The sequence below is a fragment of the Canis lupus genome, chromosome 15 (genome assembly GCF_011100685.1).
Source record: "Canis lupus familiaris isolate Mischka breed German Shepherd chromosome 15, alternate assembly UU_Cfam_GSD_1.0, whole genome shotgun sequence".
Taxonomy (NCBI): Eukaryota; Metazoa; Chordata; class Mammalia; order Carnivora; family Canidae; genus Canis; species Canis lupus.
The window spans coordinates 60,483,072-60,500,048 of NC_049236.1; the positions used below are offsets into that span (position 1 = coordinate 60,483,072).

Sequence of the window (16,977 nt, forward strand, 5' to 3'; positions counted from 1 at the left end):
TGTTCCCCTTTTAATTTCTGATTATTATTTCCTTCACTCTCACTTTAAATATAATATCAAAACTCTGATTTCATTCAGGATATTGCTTAAGGATACAGTCAGTTTAGGGCATTTTGTTTTTATTTCTAACATGTGAACCATGTTACAATAAATTTAAAAGAGAGATTTCTTCCCTAGCTGTCCTACAAGGGGCTCTCTCACCCCTTTGGGTGCAGTAGAGAAGAGATGGTTGCTTAATAACTATAATCTCTCAAATCTCTTGATGGTTTTATTCAATTTGAAATTTATTTAAGCTAAATAAATATTTTCTGAATTTAAAAAGCAGGTAGTCTGAATTACCTTATAGATTTAAAAAAAAATCAAACAAACAACCCTATTCTGGGGCACCTGGGTGGCTAAGTTGGTTAAGCTTCTGCTTTTGGCTCAGGTCATGATCTCGAGGGTCCTGGGATTGAGCCCCATGTAGGGCTCCCTGCTCAGTGAGGAATCTGCTTTTCCCTCTCCCTTTGTTCCTCCCTCCTGGCTCCTGCACCCTCTCTCTGTCTCTTTCTCTCTCAAATAAATAAAAAAACAAAACAAAACAAAATTATTCTTTTCAATTAGGTCAATTAGTGATGAGAGTGATGAAAATGACTATAAAATTGGCCATATTTATATGTCAGTCAGTGCAGAGTAGAGAATAATCTTAACAGTCACATGTAATCATGAGATTAAGGAAAGGCCCTTTTGTCTTTATGCCCCACTATCATATATTATTATCTCATTCACAATCTGTGTTTAGCCAAATGCATACAATTCAAATAATGACTGTTTTCCCCCCAACCTGAGGAGACACGGCAGAGGGGCCCTCCAGATTAAGACTGTTTGGATTGCTGGAATCCCAGCCTCATCAATATTACCTGGGTTGCTTTGGGCAGGTTTTAAAATTTTTCCATGCCTCAGTTTCCTTATCCAACTTATCCAGTTTCCTTTCCAAAACAGGGATAATGGGACACCTGGGTGGCTCAGCGGCCTAGCGCCTGCCTTCGGCCCAGGACATGATCCCAAGGTCCTTGGATGGAGTCCTGCATCGGGCTCCCTGCACGGAGCCTGCTTCTCCCTCTGCCTCTGTATGCTTCTCTTTCTGTGTCTCTCATGAATAAATAAGTAAAATCTTTAAAAAAACAAAACAAAACAAAACAGGGATAATGATTATACCTACCTCATCAGATTCTTGTGAGTATTAAAAATGAGAATAGGTGTAAAATACTTAGGAAACTCCTGGCATTTAATAATCACCTTCTCCCTTTTCCTCTTCCTCATCTCCACCGTCATCTTTAGATAGAGTATGATTTGTACGGGAAAGCCTCAAATGCCCTGGATGACAGCAGAGGAGTAATTAAAGTATGGGTATATGCAAAATGGAAATATAGGACAAACCTGCTTCCTCTCAAAGGAATGCATTTGTGGTAGATGCTGGCTGAATGCTTTCAATTTCCTTATTCTAGTCATATAGGAAGACCATATTTCTCATCATTCTGACAGATACCCTGGGGTATGTCATTGGTTTCCAGCCAAGGGCATCAGGGCGGAAGTGATGCATATCACTTTCAAACTTAACCAGATAGCTCCATGGTCATCCACTCATTTTCTTTCCCTTATTTCATCTGCTAAACTCAGACGTCCTTTGTTTAAGACAGTAGTCCCAAGAGATGGAAGGAGCAGGGATCTACGCATTCATTGATGGAGAGTCAAATGAGTGAGTCATGAGCAAAAGCAAAGCTCAATCAGGCTAAGCCTTTGAAATTTCTGAGTTTATTTGTTCAAGCTCCTACTCATAGTTTTTTATACCAATTACTAGGCTGATATTACTCAGCTCTAAATCAGTTCTATATTCCACTTCAAGATGCTGGAGCTACGGGCCTTCAAACCAGATTTCTCCTTTGACACTGACCTCTTGGTCAGCTTCTGCCAATACTAGTGCTAATGGAAACTAGAAGACAGGGACAGAGCAAGGATTAGCTGCTTCTTGCTTACCCTGTTTCTGCTAGTGTCATCGCAGCCATGATTTTTTTAAGTCAGCAGTGAAAGGCAGGTCCATTTCCTAAGTTTTTTTTTTTTTCACACTCTCATAACTATTCTTAGTGTACCATCCCTTCTTCCTCCCACTTAAATATGTAAGGATTGAGAGGAGCTTCTCCTTCAGGGTCTAGATCGAAGATCCTTAGGGTCCTCCCCTGAACTCAAGTTTCCCACAACAGCTGAGAAGCATCTCTCCTTAAACTCTGAGGAGCTTCTCCTTCAGCCTTTTAGGTTCAAAAAACTCCTGCTTCCTCCCAGTGTCACCTCGCCGTATGGGTGGTTGTCACTTCTTACAGTTACTAAACACACACATTTTTTTTAAAAAAGAACTTTTTCAGTCCTCCAAGAGCCAATTGAATAAATGTTCATATTACATTCTTTGTTAGAATTACTGTTTACTGTTTTCCTTACTGTACCTCAACTTTTATAACTACCTAAATATAGAAATTTGTGATCAAAGCCTATGCGACCACAACAAAAATCTAAAATATTTGTCATTTGCTTAGTGGTGGGGCAGTGGGTGGCAAGGAAACCAATTTCAAAGGTAGAATGCCATCTAGCTGATGTTTTGGCAAAGCTCTTGGCAAAACTGCTGTTTGGATTAACTTGAGAGTCAGACAGTGGACCTGCTGGGCTGGCAATACTCAAAATAGATGGGAAAACAAAAATTAATAATGTATGTTAATAACTATTAGCTACATTCAGCAAAGTGTTCAAAGAAGCTCATGAACGAGTATGAAAGCAGTTCTGACTGGGTATAAGGAGACTATGGGAGTTTGGGGGCTCACTGGACAAAACATCTGGCTTCTTCTAAACCCCAGATGATGAGATATGACATTGATGCAAGTGTTGAGTAACAAAGATGCAGCGAAAATTTACAATTGTATGAAGTAGTTCAAGACAAATATAAGATTTAGAGCTGACACTGAGTAAAACTTCTCAGTTGAACAAAGTATCTCTGTACAAAGATCAGGTCAAGGATGCGGTCCTCCAGCCTAATTTTCAAGATACTGTCATCTTGAGACAGATACATGAGAAGAGAAAGTCAAGGGCATCCAAGAAAGAGCTTTCTTAGGCACATGGACTATCAGGAAGCAAATAGACCAGAACCCTTTGAAGATTTCTGAAAATTGTAGTACTGAAATACCATGATCCCAGAAATATGAACCTTAAAACATTTAAGATTTAAAACAATTCAGTCTCATAATTTTCCCAAAATAGGAAAAATATTTTAAAGTTATACAACCCTTAACAGGCAATTTAAAAGTTGACAAGGAGAATAAAAAGGAAATGAAGAACTTCCCAAAGAGCTCGTCCAGAGGCCAGAGAGACCACAAACAAAGACGATCTTCCAGGGATCAGGGTCAAAGCCTATTCAAGGATCCTCCCTGACCTCTAGGTTAGGGAGACTTTAAAATGTCTGTCTAGTATGATTTCACCTCTGATTTCCATATGTGTACCCGATTATTTTTCCAAGCATGAGTATTATTGTGATTTCCCTTTTCCCACTCCTTTCCTATATGTTGGTATATATGTATGTTGGGAGTTGGTTGCAAAATACAGATAATTTATTCATAGGTGATTCACCATCATCACCACTTGATGAGGACAATAAATAATCAGTGCTCATGGGCTTGAACTGAACCCAGTGACTGAAATACTTGTGTTATTTCTCTTTTAACATAATAACTCTTTTTCATGAGGGAGTGCAAACATGACTTGAATATTTGGCAACCAGAGAGAGGTCTAAGGAAGAGATGGACTGGGCGCCCCCTAATTCCATCTGCTCTTCTTTGGTCATATGGCTTCCTAGCATATTACCAGCCTCCACTGCAGTTCAGATGGGGCCATGAGATAGGTTTAGTCAGTGGAGGAGTATGCACACATTCGAGGCTGCTCCATAATAGCATATGCACAATGACTCCCATAGTCTCTCCATTTTCCTCAGGCACCTAAGAAGCCATGTCCTTAAGAAGGAGCATTAAAAGATGGCAGGAGGATTCATGTATCTTTGAATCATCATTTGACAGTGAAGGAGAGCTGCCTAAGACACACTGGCTATGACATAAGAAAGTCATATTTTATTTTTCTTTGTTAAGAAACAGATGGTGAAATTATGTTTCAGTGGCTAGAAGTTATCCATTCAAGACAGCATCAGATTTTAAAATATTAATTACTGGATTTATGAAATTGGTAACTTCCTGACTTTTCCTTCTACTAAAAGTATCTGGATGGGAAGGAAATGTCATCAAGAAAGTGAGGCAGCATGGTGTAGTACAAAAAAGCCTTGCCCTGAGAATCCTGGCTTCCAGCAATCTTTTTATCATTTACTAGCTAAGTGACACTGGGAAATTCAATTAATTTTTTCTGGGCCACAGTCCACATCTGGTAAATTAAACTAATATTAGGTTACCCAATTATAGGAGAAAGCAAGGCCAATGTTTACTCAAGAATTTTTATGGTTTTGGTCTATGGTTCTATGAAATATAAATTAAGCACTAAAGTCATTCTAATAAAAGCACAAAATAATTTTTCTGTTTTAAAATTTTTAGCCTTCACATGATACTTGACAAAGTCCAGCTTTATATATAACTATTGTGTAACATATTTTTAAATGGTGTTAACTTATGCCAAGCAGTTTTATTGAAAAAAATTTTACTAAAGATCATGTTTGAGATGAAACAAGGCAGATGATAATTTTAAAAATCTATTCCTCAGAACTTTGACTATATCACTACATTACATGTATTTTTTTCATACCCCCAGCCCTTTCCTCACAACCTAAGATGATGGAATTTAAGCAAAATTCCCCCTTCTATGCTTTGTTGACTAATGGCTATTCCCTCAGGTGGTTTCTCTTGATATTCACTCGATAATATTTGCTCAGGATTATTATTTCTATTTAAAATAATGGAACTTATTGGGACGCCTGAGTAGCTTAGTGGTTGAGCGTCTGCCCTCGGCTCAGGGCATGATCCCTGAGTCCCAGGATTGAGTCCTGCACTGGACTCCCTGTGGGGAGCCTGTTTCTCCCTCTGCCTATGTCTCTGCCTCTCTCTCTGTGTGTCTCATTAATAAATAAGTAAAATCTTAAAAAAAAATAAAAATAGGAAAATAATATAAAATAAAATAATGGAACTTATCAAATAACTCTAAGTAAAAAAAAACCTAAAATCTTTGCTCATATTTAATTATACATTCATCAACTAATAAATCAGGCTAATGAAAACACTTGTGTTCATATAAAATGGCAAAACAATAATTAAAATATATCTAACATGTCAATTTAAAACTTAGAGACTGAATACAATTTTTCTACTTTACACAAAAATGAAGAATGTTGCAACCAAATCTAAACAAAGAATGCAGAAAATTCCTTTGGTATTGAGTTCTCTTTTCCTAGTCACTGGGAAACAATAGATAGTTACAGCTGGGTAGTTGAACTTAAAGCAGAAAACAAAACAAGAAAAAGTAAAATATTGATTCAGTCTTCAAATTATTTTTGCAATTATTTAATTCAGAGTTTTGCATAAAATTTATAATTTTAATCCTCTTTTCAGACATTTTTAGAACATATATGGGAAAACACAGAGGGCATGATTCTGATTTTTCATTATTTTTGGATAATTGTACTCATTTTCCTCTACTGATTCCATTACACAGTGTAGAATGCAAGATACAAACTTTAACTCTTTAAGGTCACTAACATAACGAAAGGGCAAGGTCAAAAGAAATACAAGGAAAAAGAAACTCTTGTTTAATCTGAATTAAGCTCTAATAGTATATGACATTAGATATTTTTATTAATATAAATTACACTGAATCTATATGAACAATATAATGCTAATGCAAATGTTATTGTAAACAAGAATAATGTTTACTTTAAAAGTTATCCCTTTCCAGATTTCTGCATCATTCAATTTACATACAAGCCATTTTGAGGAAAAAATAACTTTTCACTCACCAACGTGGAGGTTTGTGAGGCATCAGCCAAATCCCCTGAGATCTCGGGTGTTCGCGTGTTGTTTGGGATTCTGTGAGGGTTACGGGCTATCGCTTCACACCAGCCCAGCATTTTCTCCTTCCTCTTATCCCTTTTCAATTTCTGAAATTCTGAAAATAATTTACATTCCCTGAAACAGTTCACTTATTTTAGTTGTCTGTTTTTGGAAAATGTACATAATTGAAATTAAATAAGCAATTTAAAGACGTACCAATGGAAACATCATATTTTAACCAGAGATTATGGTAAGGAAAAAAAAAGAGTATTTTGATTATTAATAATATCCCAAATATAAGGCAATGAAAACAGAACATATCTATTCAAAGAGCCTAACATTCTTTACACTCCAATTTGTAGCACTTCTAGACTGTGGGAATTCCTTACATCTGGTTCTAAATGTTATTTTTAAGAAGCAGTTTATAACAGGAGTTCTTACCTTGGGAGCTAAAAACAATTCCAGTTCCTCCTATATCTACATATTTCAATGACATCTAAAATTAGGTAGAGCTTTTCAGCTGAATGCCCTACAGATGCAAAATAAATTGAACACTGGTCAATGATAAAGATTACTCATTCTGGCAGTGGCATGATTATCTCCTTCATAAAGTTCTGCCAACTGAAGAGGGAGAAATTGTAGTGCAGGCATGGCATGACATCCATCACCCCATCACCAGCACAGTCTATTCAAAAATAATAATTTAAAAATTTTCCCCACTGAATTCCAAGTAAAAGTATTCTATAAATCTTTGTAGCTTTCCAGAATTTTCCATTTGGGGAAGTTTTTGTTTTTTGTCTGTGGAAAAGTATTATCAACAATGACTTTTTAATGTAATGGAGGAAACATTGTTTCCCTTGTAAAGTTTTACAGCCTACTTTTCCACTCCACCACACTCAGTAATTAGAAATAGTTTATTGCAGGTCTTTAGTTAAATGCATTACACTGTCAATTAAATATCAAAAATAATGTGTAGTAATTATTTTTCACAGCATCCAAAGCAATTAGCAATCTGGTGGTTTATAACATTTCAGAGATTCAAAATAGCACATTTCATAGCACTAAGAAAAGTAACATAAAGAAAGGTTGCACTAACGGATTGATGAGTTATTACTCTAAATGACAAAATACTCAAGTTAAATGGATCTGAACAATGTAAATAGATAATTTATATAAAAAAACACTTTAGAGGAGCAGTTCAAGATGGAAACATAGGAATAGCCTGAACTTACATCCTCCCATGGACACACCAAATCTACAGTTACATATAGAAAATTCTCTCTGGGGATGCCTGAGTGGCTCAGAGATTGGGCACCTGCCTTCAGCCCTGGGCATGATCCTGGAGTCCCAGGATTGAGTGCCACATCGGGCTCCCTGCATGGAGTCTGCTTCTTTCTCTGCTTGTGTCTCTGCCTCTCTCTCTGTGTCTCTCACAAAGAAAGGAAAGAAAGGAAAGGAAGAAAGCAAGACAGAAAAGAAAGAAAAAGAAGAAAGAAAGAAAGAAAAAGAAGAAAGAAAGAAAGAAAGAAAGAAAGAAGAAAGAAAGAAAGAAAGAAAGAAAGAAAGAAAGAAAGAAAGAAAAAAGAAAATTCTCTCTGAAAAAAATGTGAAAACCCGCTAAGCAGCTCCTCCAAAACAAAGGATAAAAAGGACACACTGAGATGGGTAGGAGATGCAGAGATATGGTCTTGTCAAAAACTCTGCTCCCAGTGTAGAGACCCACAAATAAAAAGAATATCCCTGAGAATCAAGGGCACAAGCCTCACATCAGGCTCCCAACTCTTAGGACTTGCAGCAGAGGTACAAGCCTCTAAAAGTCTGTCTTTGAAAACCAGAGAGTCTTATATCTAGGAAACCTAAAGGGCTATCAGAAACTGAGACTTCTAATTTAAAGTGTTTGTACAGGTTCATTTGCCCTGGGACCCAGCAAATGAACCAAATGAACCAACACAAAAGCAACAGGTTAAAAAATGGTTAACAATATATGAAAAAGATCCACTGCCTACTTTTAAAGCATCTCTAGAGTGTCAGGGGCCTATTGGAACTCTCTCTAGGAAGAAAGGTGCTGGTGGGTGTCGTTTTTGTGCTCTCCCTCTACCTTGTCATCACTACTTGCACTGAATCTCAACCCTGACCTACTAAACCCAGGAGGTGGGCATACTCCAGCTTGGTGCATCCTCGCAGCACCACCTTGCTAAACCCAAAAGGCAGGCTCCTCCATGCCTCACTGAAGGCAACAGGTGCATGCAGTCCTCTCAGAGAATGTCAGTTGAACCTGGTTCTGGTGGCCACAGAAACTTTCTGGGCTCCATGGGATTGAAACAATCAAAGGGAGTTCAGGGAAGGGTCTCAACCCCAGGCACTGAAATACTTGCCATCTTTCTGTGACCACTTCTTCAAGACAGAGATAGCTGTTTTGCCTGATACACAGAAAGAGAAGTCAAGCAAAGTGAGAAAACAGAAGAATAAGTTCCAAATGAAAGAACAAGATAAAACTCCAGGAACAAAAATTAATGAAATGGAGATAAGTAATTTCCTTGATAAAGACTGCAAAGTAATGGTCATAAAGATACTCACCAATCTCAAGAGAAGAATGGATGAGAGGAAAAAGAAATTCAACAAGTAGATAAAAAAAAATATGAGAGTGCCAAGCAGAAGTACCAAGCAGACCTGAAGAATATAATAACTGAACTTAAAAATATACTAGAGGGGATCAATAGTGGAATAGCTGATGCAGAAAAGAAGATCAGCGACCTGGAAGACAAAGGCAGTAGAATTCACCCAAACACAGCATAAAAACAAAAAACAAAAAAAGTTAAAAAAGTAAATACAGCTAAAGGACATGGGACAACATTAAGCAGAATAAGAAAAGTAAAGACAGCTAAAGGACCTATGGGATAACATTAAGCAGAATAAGATCTGCATTATAGGAGTCATAGAAACAATTAAAAAATACCTTGAGATGAATGAAAATAAAAAAGTCTATGGGTTGCAGCACAAATAGTTCTAAGAGGAAAGTTCAGGCAGACCTCAAGAAACATGAACATCTTTAAATAAACAATCTAACTTTACACCTAAAGTAATGAGATAAAGGGGAACAAATGATGCCCAAATTTAGCAGAATGAAGGAAATAACAAAAACTAGAGCAGAAATAAATGAAATAAAGACTAATAAGACAACAGAAAAGATCAATGAGACTGAGAGCTGGTTATTTAGAAAGAAAAACAAAATTGATAAACTTCAGCTAGATTAATTAAGAAAAAAAGGGGGCTCATATAAATAAAATCAGAAATGAAAGAGAAGATACAACTGACCTTGAAGAAATGCAAAGGGTCATAAGAGACTACTATGAAAAATTATATGCCAACAAATTGGATAACCTGGAGGAAATGGACATAGTCCTAGAAACATACAATCTTCTAAAAGTAAATCATAAAGAAATAGAAAATCTGAATAGAACAATTCATATTAAATTAAAAACCTCCCGTCAAAAACAGTCCAGATGGTCTCACTGGTAAATTCTACCAAACAGTCAAAGATTTTAATACTTATCCTTCTCAAACTTTCCTAAACAACTGAAGAGAAGGGAATCCTTCTAAACTCGTATTACAAGGCCAGCATTATCCTGCTACCAAAACTAGAGGAGAACATCACACCCCCCATACACACACTCCACACGCAATGATAGACTGATATCCCTGATGGACATAGATGCAAAAATTCGCAACATAATATTAGCAAATCAAATTCAGCAATACATTAACAAGATCATACACCATGATCAAGTAGGATTTATCCAGGGATGCAGGGATGGTTTGACATCTACAAATCAATCAATATGATGTACCAGATTAACAAAATGAAGGATGAAAATCATATATGATTGTCTTAATAGATGCAGAAACAGCATTTGGGAAAATTCAATATCCATGTTTGATAAAACTCTCAATAAAACAGGTATAGAGGATATATGGCTCAACATAATAAAGGCTATCTATGACAAGCCCATAGCTAACATCGTACTCAATAGTGAAAAGTTTTTAGCTTTTCTTCTATGAAAAGGAGCAGGACAAGGATGCCCACTCCTACCACTTTTATTCAACATAGTATTGCAAATCCTAGCCAGAGAAATTAGGTAAGAAAAAGAAATAAAAGATATCCAAATTTGAAAGAAAAAAGTAAAACTGTCACTATTTGTGACTGAGATGATTTTTTATATAGAAAACCCACTTAAACTACAAAAAAGAGAAATTAGGACAACTACCTCAATTACAACTGCATCAAAAAGAATACAATATGACCTAGGAATACATTTAACCAAGGAGGTAAAAAAATCTGTCCACTGAAAACTATGAGATATTGATGAAAGAAACCAAAGAAAACACAAATAAATGGAAAGAAATTCCATGTTCATGGACTGGAAGAATTAATATTGTTAAAATGTCTACATTACTAGAAGAAATCTATAGATTCAATGTTGTCTCTATCAAAATTCTAATGGTATTTTTCAATGCAGTTAGAACAGAAATAGAACAAATAACACTCAAATTTGTATGCAACCACAAAAGAGCCCAAATAACCAAAGCTATTTTGAGAAAGAAGAATAAAGTTAGAGGCAACATGCTCCTTGTTTTCAAACTTTATTACAAAGCTACAGTAATCAAACAGCCTGGTATTGACATAAAAACAGATACACAAATCAATGGAACAGAATAAAGAACCTAAAAGTAAGCCCACGAATATATATTCAATTAATTTATGACAAACAGGACAAGAATACACAATGGAGAAAGGACAGTCCGTACAATAAATGGTGATGATAAAACTGACAGCGACACATAAAAGAAGGAAACAGGATCACTGTCTTATACCATACACAAAAATTAACTCAAAATAGATTAAAGGATTGAATGTAAGACCCGAAACCATAGAACTCTTAGAAGAAAACATAGGCAATAAACTCATGACATCACTTTTGGCAATATATTTCTGAATCTGACTTCAAAGTCAACGGGAGCAAAAGCAAAAATATATATATTTTTAAAAATCAAAATCAAAAGCTGCACCATGAAGGAAACCATCACCAAAATAAAAAGGCAATCTACTGAATAGAAGAAGATATTTGCAAATCATATACACCATCAGGGGTTAATATCCAAAATTTATAAAGAATTCATATAACTCACCACCAACAACAACAAAATGTTTAAAAAATAAGCCGAGGATCTGAATAGACTTTTCTTCCAAGAAAACATACAGATGGCCAACTGGCACATGAAAACATGCTCAACATCATGAATCATCAGGGAGATGCAAATAAAAATTACAACAAGATATCACCTCACAGCTGTCTAAATGGCTATTATCAAAAAGACAAGAAATAACAAGTATTGGTGAGGACGTGGAGAAATGGGAACCTTTGTACACTGTTGAAAGCAAAGTAAACTGATGCAGCCACTATGAAAACAGAACGGCAGTTCCTTAAAAAGTTAAAATAGAACTACCGCATGATCAAACAATTCTGCTTTGAGTATTTATCTTAGGAAAATGAAAACACTGACTTGAAAAGATAGATGCACCTCGATGCTCACAGAAGCATTATTCACGTTAGCCAAGATATGGAAATGACCAAAGTGTCCATCAACAGATGAACAGATAAAGAAGATATATGCACAGCGCAATAGTACTCAGACATAAAAAAATGAAATTTTGCCATCTGTGACAACATAGATGGACCATGAAGGTATTATGCTAAATGAAATAAGTCAAAAACAAATACTGTGTGAATTCATTTAAATGTGAAATCTAAAGAACAAATGAACAAATTTTCAAAACGAAGCTCATAAATGTAGAGGACAGACTGGACAGTCAGCTGGGAGGGAGGAGGGCTGAGGGGTGGACAAAAAGAAGTCAGAAGGTACAAGTTTCCAAATAAAATAAATAAGTAATGGAGATATAATGTACAGCATGGCGAATATACTCAATAACATTGTTTGCATACTATGTAACTTTATATGATGACAGGGGAAAGTAGACATGATCATTTCATATTATGAGCAAATATCAAATCATTCTGTCTTATACCTGAAACTAATACAATATTATATGTCAATTATACCTCAATAAAAATCTTGCATATAATTAAGTTTTAGATATTCAGTGGAATGGATTTCTTAATAAGACCATCAATTTAGGTGAATCATTCATTTGAGGTACAGGGAAATGGTGAGGGGAGCTTGAAAATAATTGCTTGAATGAGCACCAAGTTATTAATGTTCAACCATTCAATTGCTTGAGATTTTATTGAAAATTCTTATCTATGTTATACAAAATCTGCATATCCGACTAATTCACACTCCACAGAAAGTAAATATTTCCACATTCCCAGTACACAGTATCTTGGTTACTCATCAGCTTTTAATTACATTTCTTGAAGTGTGCTAAGAGTAAATGAAAATGAGTATCTTTATTCAAAGGCAAGGAGTGAAATGATACATAATGACCAAAACAGTTTAATCAAGTATAAACAAATGTTCTACTTGTAAGTCATTTGCCATTTTTAAAAAAAATTAACTCTATAATTAAATATCACTTCAGTACTTATAATAAAATGTTGGATTCATGCATGAATTAAAAAGTATAATAAAATAAAAAGCATAACAAAGTGGCCCAATGAAATACGATTATCATCAGTACCCATTCTGGGATATGTTTTTAAAGGCAACCAACTTCTTATTTCCCATTCAGTTCCGGAGATTAGATAGATTTAATTTCATTTGCAGCACACCTTTGTGGTGGTAGTGGTGGTTATAGCTACGTTCCTCCTCACTCAGTCAACATGAATCCTTAAGTATTCCTTGAACCCCTGCTATACTGTAGGTACTGAGGCAGGCACGAAAGAGCTACACTTTGTCATTTTTTGTTTGAGCTGGATTCAGTGCAACATTCCAGAGAACTTTAATATTCAAAAGTAACTAGGATATTTCTGACTGTCTAGTTTTCAGATTTGTAGACTTATTTACTCAATCCCAAAGCACAGCCTGCTCCTCTTGACCTTCCATGTCCGCCCCAAGGTGGCTTGTGTGAATCATCTTTCTGAATTGTTTTTGCTGAACTGCTCATCAACAAGTCATCGTGATAAGAGCTGTTAAATTTTGGCTACACTTGCTGAAGTGGTATAATAAAATGTCAATAGCATTCTAGTTTTCTTTTGCGTGTAACAGTTATTATCTTAATTCTAGAATGACCAGGAAGGCTACATAATTCAACAAACTAAAATATGTATTGCTTTTACCTAAATAACATGTTCATAATCATCACAGAATATTCACCATAGACACTAGACTCTTTGTTATGGGGGGGGGGAGAGGAAGATACAAGGCTAGGGCCCAGAAGATGGCAAAGCTTATAATTAGATTTGAACATGTTTATAGAAATATTTACAAAGAAACCTAAATGTGTAAAATGATAAGCATGACCCAAATTCATAGCTTCACTTTAGCTTTTTATTACATAAGTTAAGAATATATGAAAATATTTTTATTTTTTATTTTTTAAATTTTTATTTATTTATGATAGTCACAGAGAGAGAGAGAAAGAGGCAGAGACACAGGCAGAGGGAGAAGCAGGCTCCAAGCACCGGGAGCCCGAATGTGGGATTCGATCCCGGGTCTCCAGGATCGCGCCTTGGGCCAAAGGCAGGCGCCAAACCGCTGCGCCACCCAGGGATCCCATGAAAATATTTTTAAAAGGCCTGCGATGGCTGTATCACTACATCCGGACATTCACATCAGATTACTAGAGAGAAATTTTGATTAATGACTTGCTTTATGTCATAAATATCTACTGACTTTATCAACAACTTAGACTCAAAGAATTATATCTGGAAGAAAACAAAGTTTAAATGGCCTCAAAAAACAAAACAAAACACAACAAAACAATGTAGGCAAATTGAAAGGGAGAGCAGTAGGGAGAAAAAAGGGGACATCCATTGCCTCATCTCATAAATTCCTGTAAGAGACAGTGGTAGGCGCTCCAAACAGTAGCTCCTTTTCCATTTTTGCAAAACCCCCAGACTTTGGTCTCATTTTTAAGACATCTTTTTTGAATCATTGATGATAATGTAGAAATTTCAGAAATAGTTTAGGTGATTTGAGATAACCCAAGGGTTAATCCTCTTGACTACTGGGCCTCTGTAAACCAAACATTCTTCCTACACAGGTCTAGAGTACTTACCATAGTCTTAGGTGTAAGAATGTATTATCAGTCAGAAGGGTAGGCAAATTATGAGCATTTATAATTAACCCTAAAGCACTTTAAACTGTAAGTATCATTAGTAACATATCAGAATAGCAAAGTGGTCATTAAGCATTTATGCTAATTGCTATCTAACCATTAAAGCAAGCTAATGTGAGCCGCAGCAATGAGCAACTTATATAATGATCACAGGAAATTGAGATTTAACTAAGCTTAATTTTAATATGCTACTTCAAGCAGATATTTAATTTAATAAATAAGAGCACAGTGTATTCTCTGTGTTTTAATTTGACAACAAATTAAAATTAGGAAGAAAAAAATGCAAGGCGATTGGATATACCTCATGGAAAATAATTTACTTCATTTCAGGAGACATTTACTGAATACTTCCTTTGTGCCAGACACTGTGCTCAGAACTCTCAGTACAGGGTAGTCCCTGAGTTTAGAGCTGATGGGGGAAAGTGACAAGTAAGTGGACTTTTTGATAGCAGTGCAATGAGTACTATGAAAACTCAGAAAAGATACTTCCTTTAGTATATCAGCTAAAGGAAAAGGCTAATTTTAGATGAATTTTCAAAGAAAAGAAAATTACAAATAATTTACATGAAAATTGAAATGATTACTATTCCAAAGGTTTCCGCCACTACTAGCTGTGCTGCATAATTCCAGGAGGCTCATTCACATCCTAGTCCCTATAAATGGCACTGTGCTTCAAGGGATGCTTTTCACATAAAACACCACAAAAGTGGTGTTCCTGGAGTTGTGCAGCCTGGCAGAGAGAAAGCTTTGCTTATTTCTCCCAGTGAAGCTTATTACACTTACCTTATTGTACCTCAAGACTAATGTAATTTAATCTTTCCAGCACAAAAAAGAGATGCAATTGCCTGACCCCACCCTGCTTCTCTTCCTTCTCAACTATTTCCTTTCTAAAATTTTCCAACCATATCACATCCAGCATAGTTAAGGGCTTAGCCAAATGCGTCCCATCTTCACCATGTTCATATAACCAAGAAAGTTCCCTCCGTCTCAAACAGACAGCCACCCTCAGACTTGAGACTTGAAAATAGTCCTTATCTAAGGATTTCAAAGGGTATTTCAATTGAAAATTTCAGAGATTTTTCTGTAGATTTCTTTTGCTAAGTGTCATTAAGAAATATAAATCTCTGGGTGCCTGGGTGGCTCAGTCAGTTAAACATCCGACTCTTGGTTAAGCATCAGACTCTTGGCTTGAGTCATGATCTCAGGGTCATGAGACCGAGCCCCACATTGGGCTCCATTCTCAGAAAGGAGTCTGTTTGAGATTCTCTCTCTCTTTTCCTCTTCCTCTCTGCCTGTTGACTCTCACTCTCTCTCCCTCTCTCTCTCTCAAATAAATAAATAAAATATTTTTAAAAAAAGAAATATAAATCTCAACTTTGAACATTTTCTATCCCTGTAATAATAATGAAGTCAATCTCCATCATGAAAGAAATACCTCACGAATAAGGGAAGGACGGGACAGATGGGAATATGCTTCCCTTCCTCATTGAACTGCAACATCTCTGAGAATTAATGTTTGTTCTTTAAAGGAGTATGTGTGTGTGTGTGTGTGTGTGTGTGTGTGTGTGTGTGTTTTCTAAGAATATTCCTTAGACACTCAGAAAACTATAACATGCATGCCTAAAACACACACCAGCTGCAACCCTGGATCTCTGTGTAGATGTTCTGAAGTGTTCACACACAACTACGAATTATTCTCAAAGGCTTAGAGTGCTGAAAGACTGTCAAAGACCAAAGACTGTCAGCTAAGGATGAATTCTGGAAGAATTTAGATCAGATAGGCTTTCGACAAGATAACTCTATTTGTTAAGTTTACAAACCACAAAGGTGGTTAGTTAGGTTGTGACAGGATAACTGGAGGCCAGCTCTCAGGAAAGTCACAGGCTTGTCCTGGCAACACTTCACAAGAAGCTGGATCAAACTGGACAGGCCCAAAATGGTGGGTGCTGTGACAGGAAACCCCTGACCAAATTAGGAAGAAAAAGCATGAAATCCTGCTTCCTCATCCCAAGTAATGAATATTCCATCCCCTTGTTAAAAACTGCCCATAAAATATAGAAACCCAAACTCTAAGCGTGGAGCTCTTTCTTAATCTTCTCAGCTCTCACATCTTGAGAATGTACTTTAAATCTTCACATTTATGTCACTCATCTACTGTATTGCATGTCTGTCCTTGAATTCTTTTTCATGACAAGACCAAGAACCTTCAGCAACACCTTTGGGATGGGTTGGGTCAAGGCCCAGGGTCTGAAGTCTCCCCAATTCACCCAGCAACAAAATGAAGATATGTCCTGAGGGCCTTCTGATTTCTGTGAGTTGGATGCGAAGTTTCTCAAATGGAGAGAGAGGTTCCTCGTTGTATTGTAGGGTGTATAACTCTAACTGACATAGAGCCCAATAAATAATTGTTGATAATAAAATGAGTAAGATAAGGAAGGGCTCTTTCTGAGTAAAGTAAGGCAATGGGAATATCCTAAGGTGACTCATAGTGAAGGTTCAAATTTTTCAGTGTTTTTTTTTTTCTTGAACTATAGGTAAGATGTTTAATATACAATATTATTTTTAATAATTTTCCCTCTACCTTACAATTACATTTAGAAGCATTCATCTTTATGGGAAGTC

General features: G+C 36.2%; 1 protein-coding gene across 1 annotated transcript in view; it reads right to left on the reverse strand.

Moving 5' to 3' along the window:
- Positions 1-16,977, reverse strand: part of MARCHF1 (membrane associated ring-CH-type finger 1) — a 798,496-nt gene that overhangs the window by 276,903 nt on the left and 504,616 nt on the right. The window contains exon 3 of the mRNA XM_038559139.1: positions 6,026-6,174. Within this exon, the coding sequence (XP_038415067.1) occupies positions 6,026-6,136 (111 nt within the window). The 5' untranslated portion in view covers positions 6,137-6,174. The remainder of the gene's footprint in view (positions 1-6,025; positions 6,175-16,977) is intronic.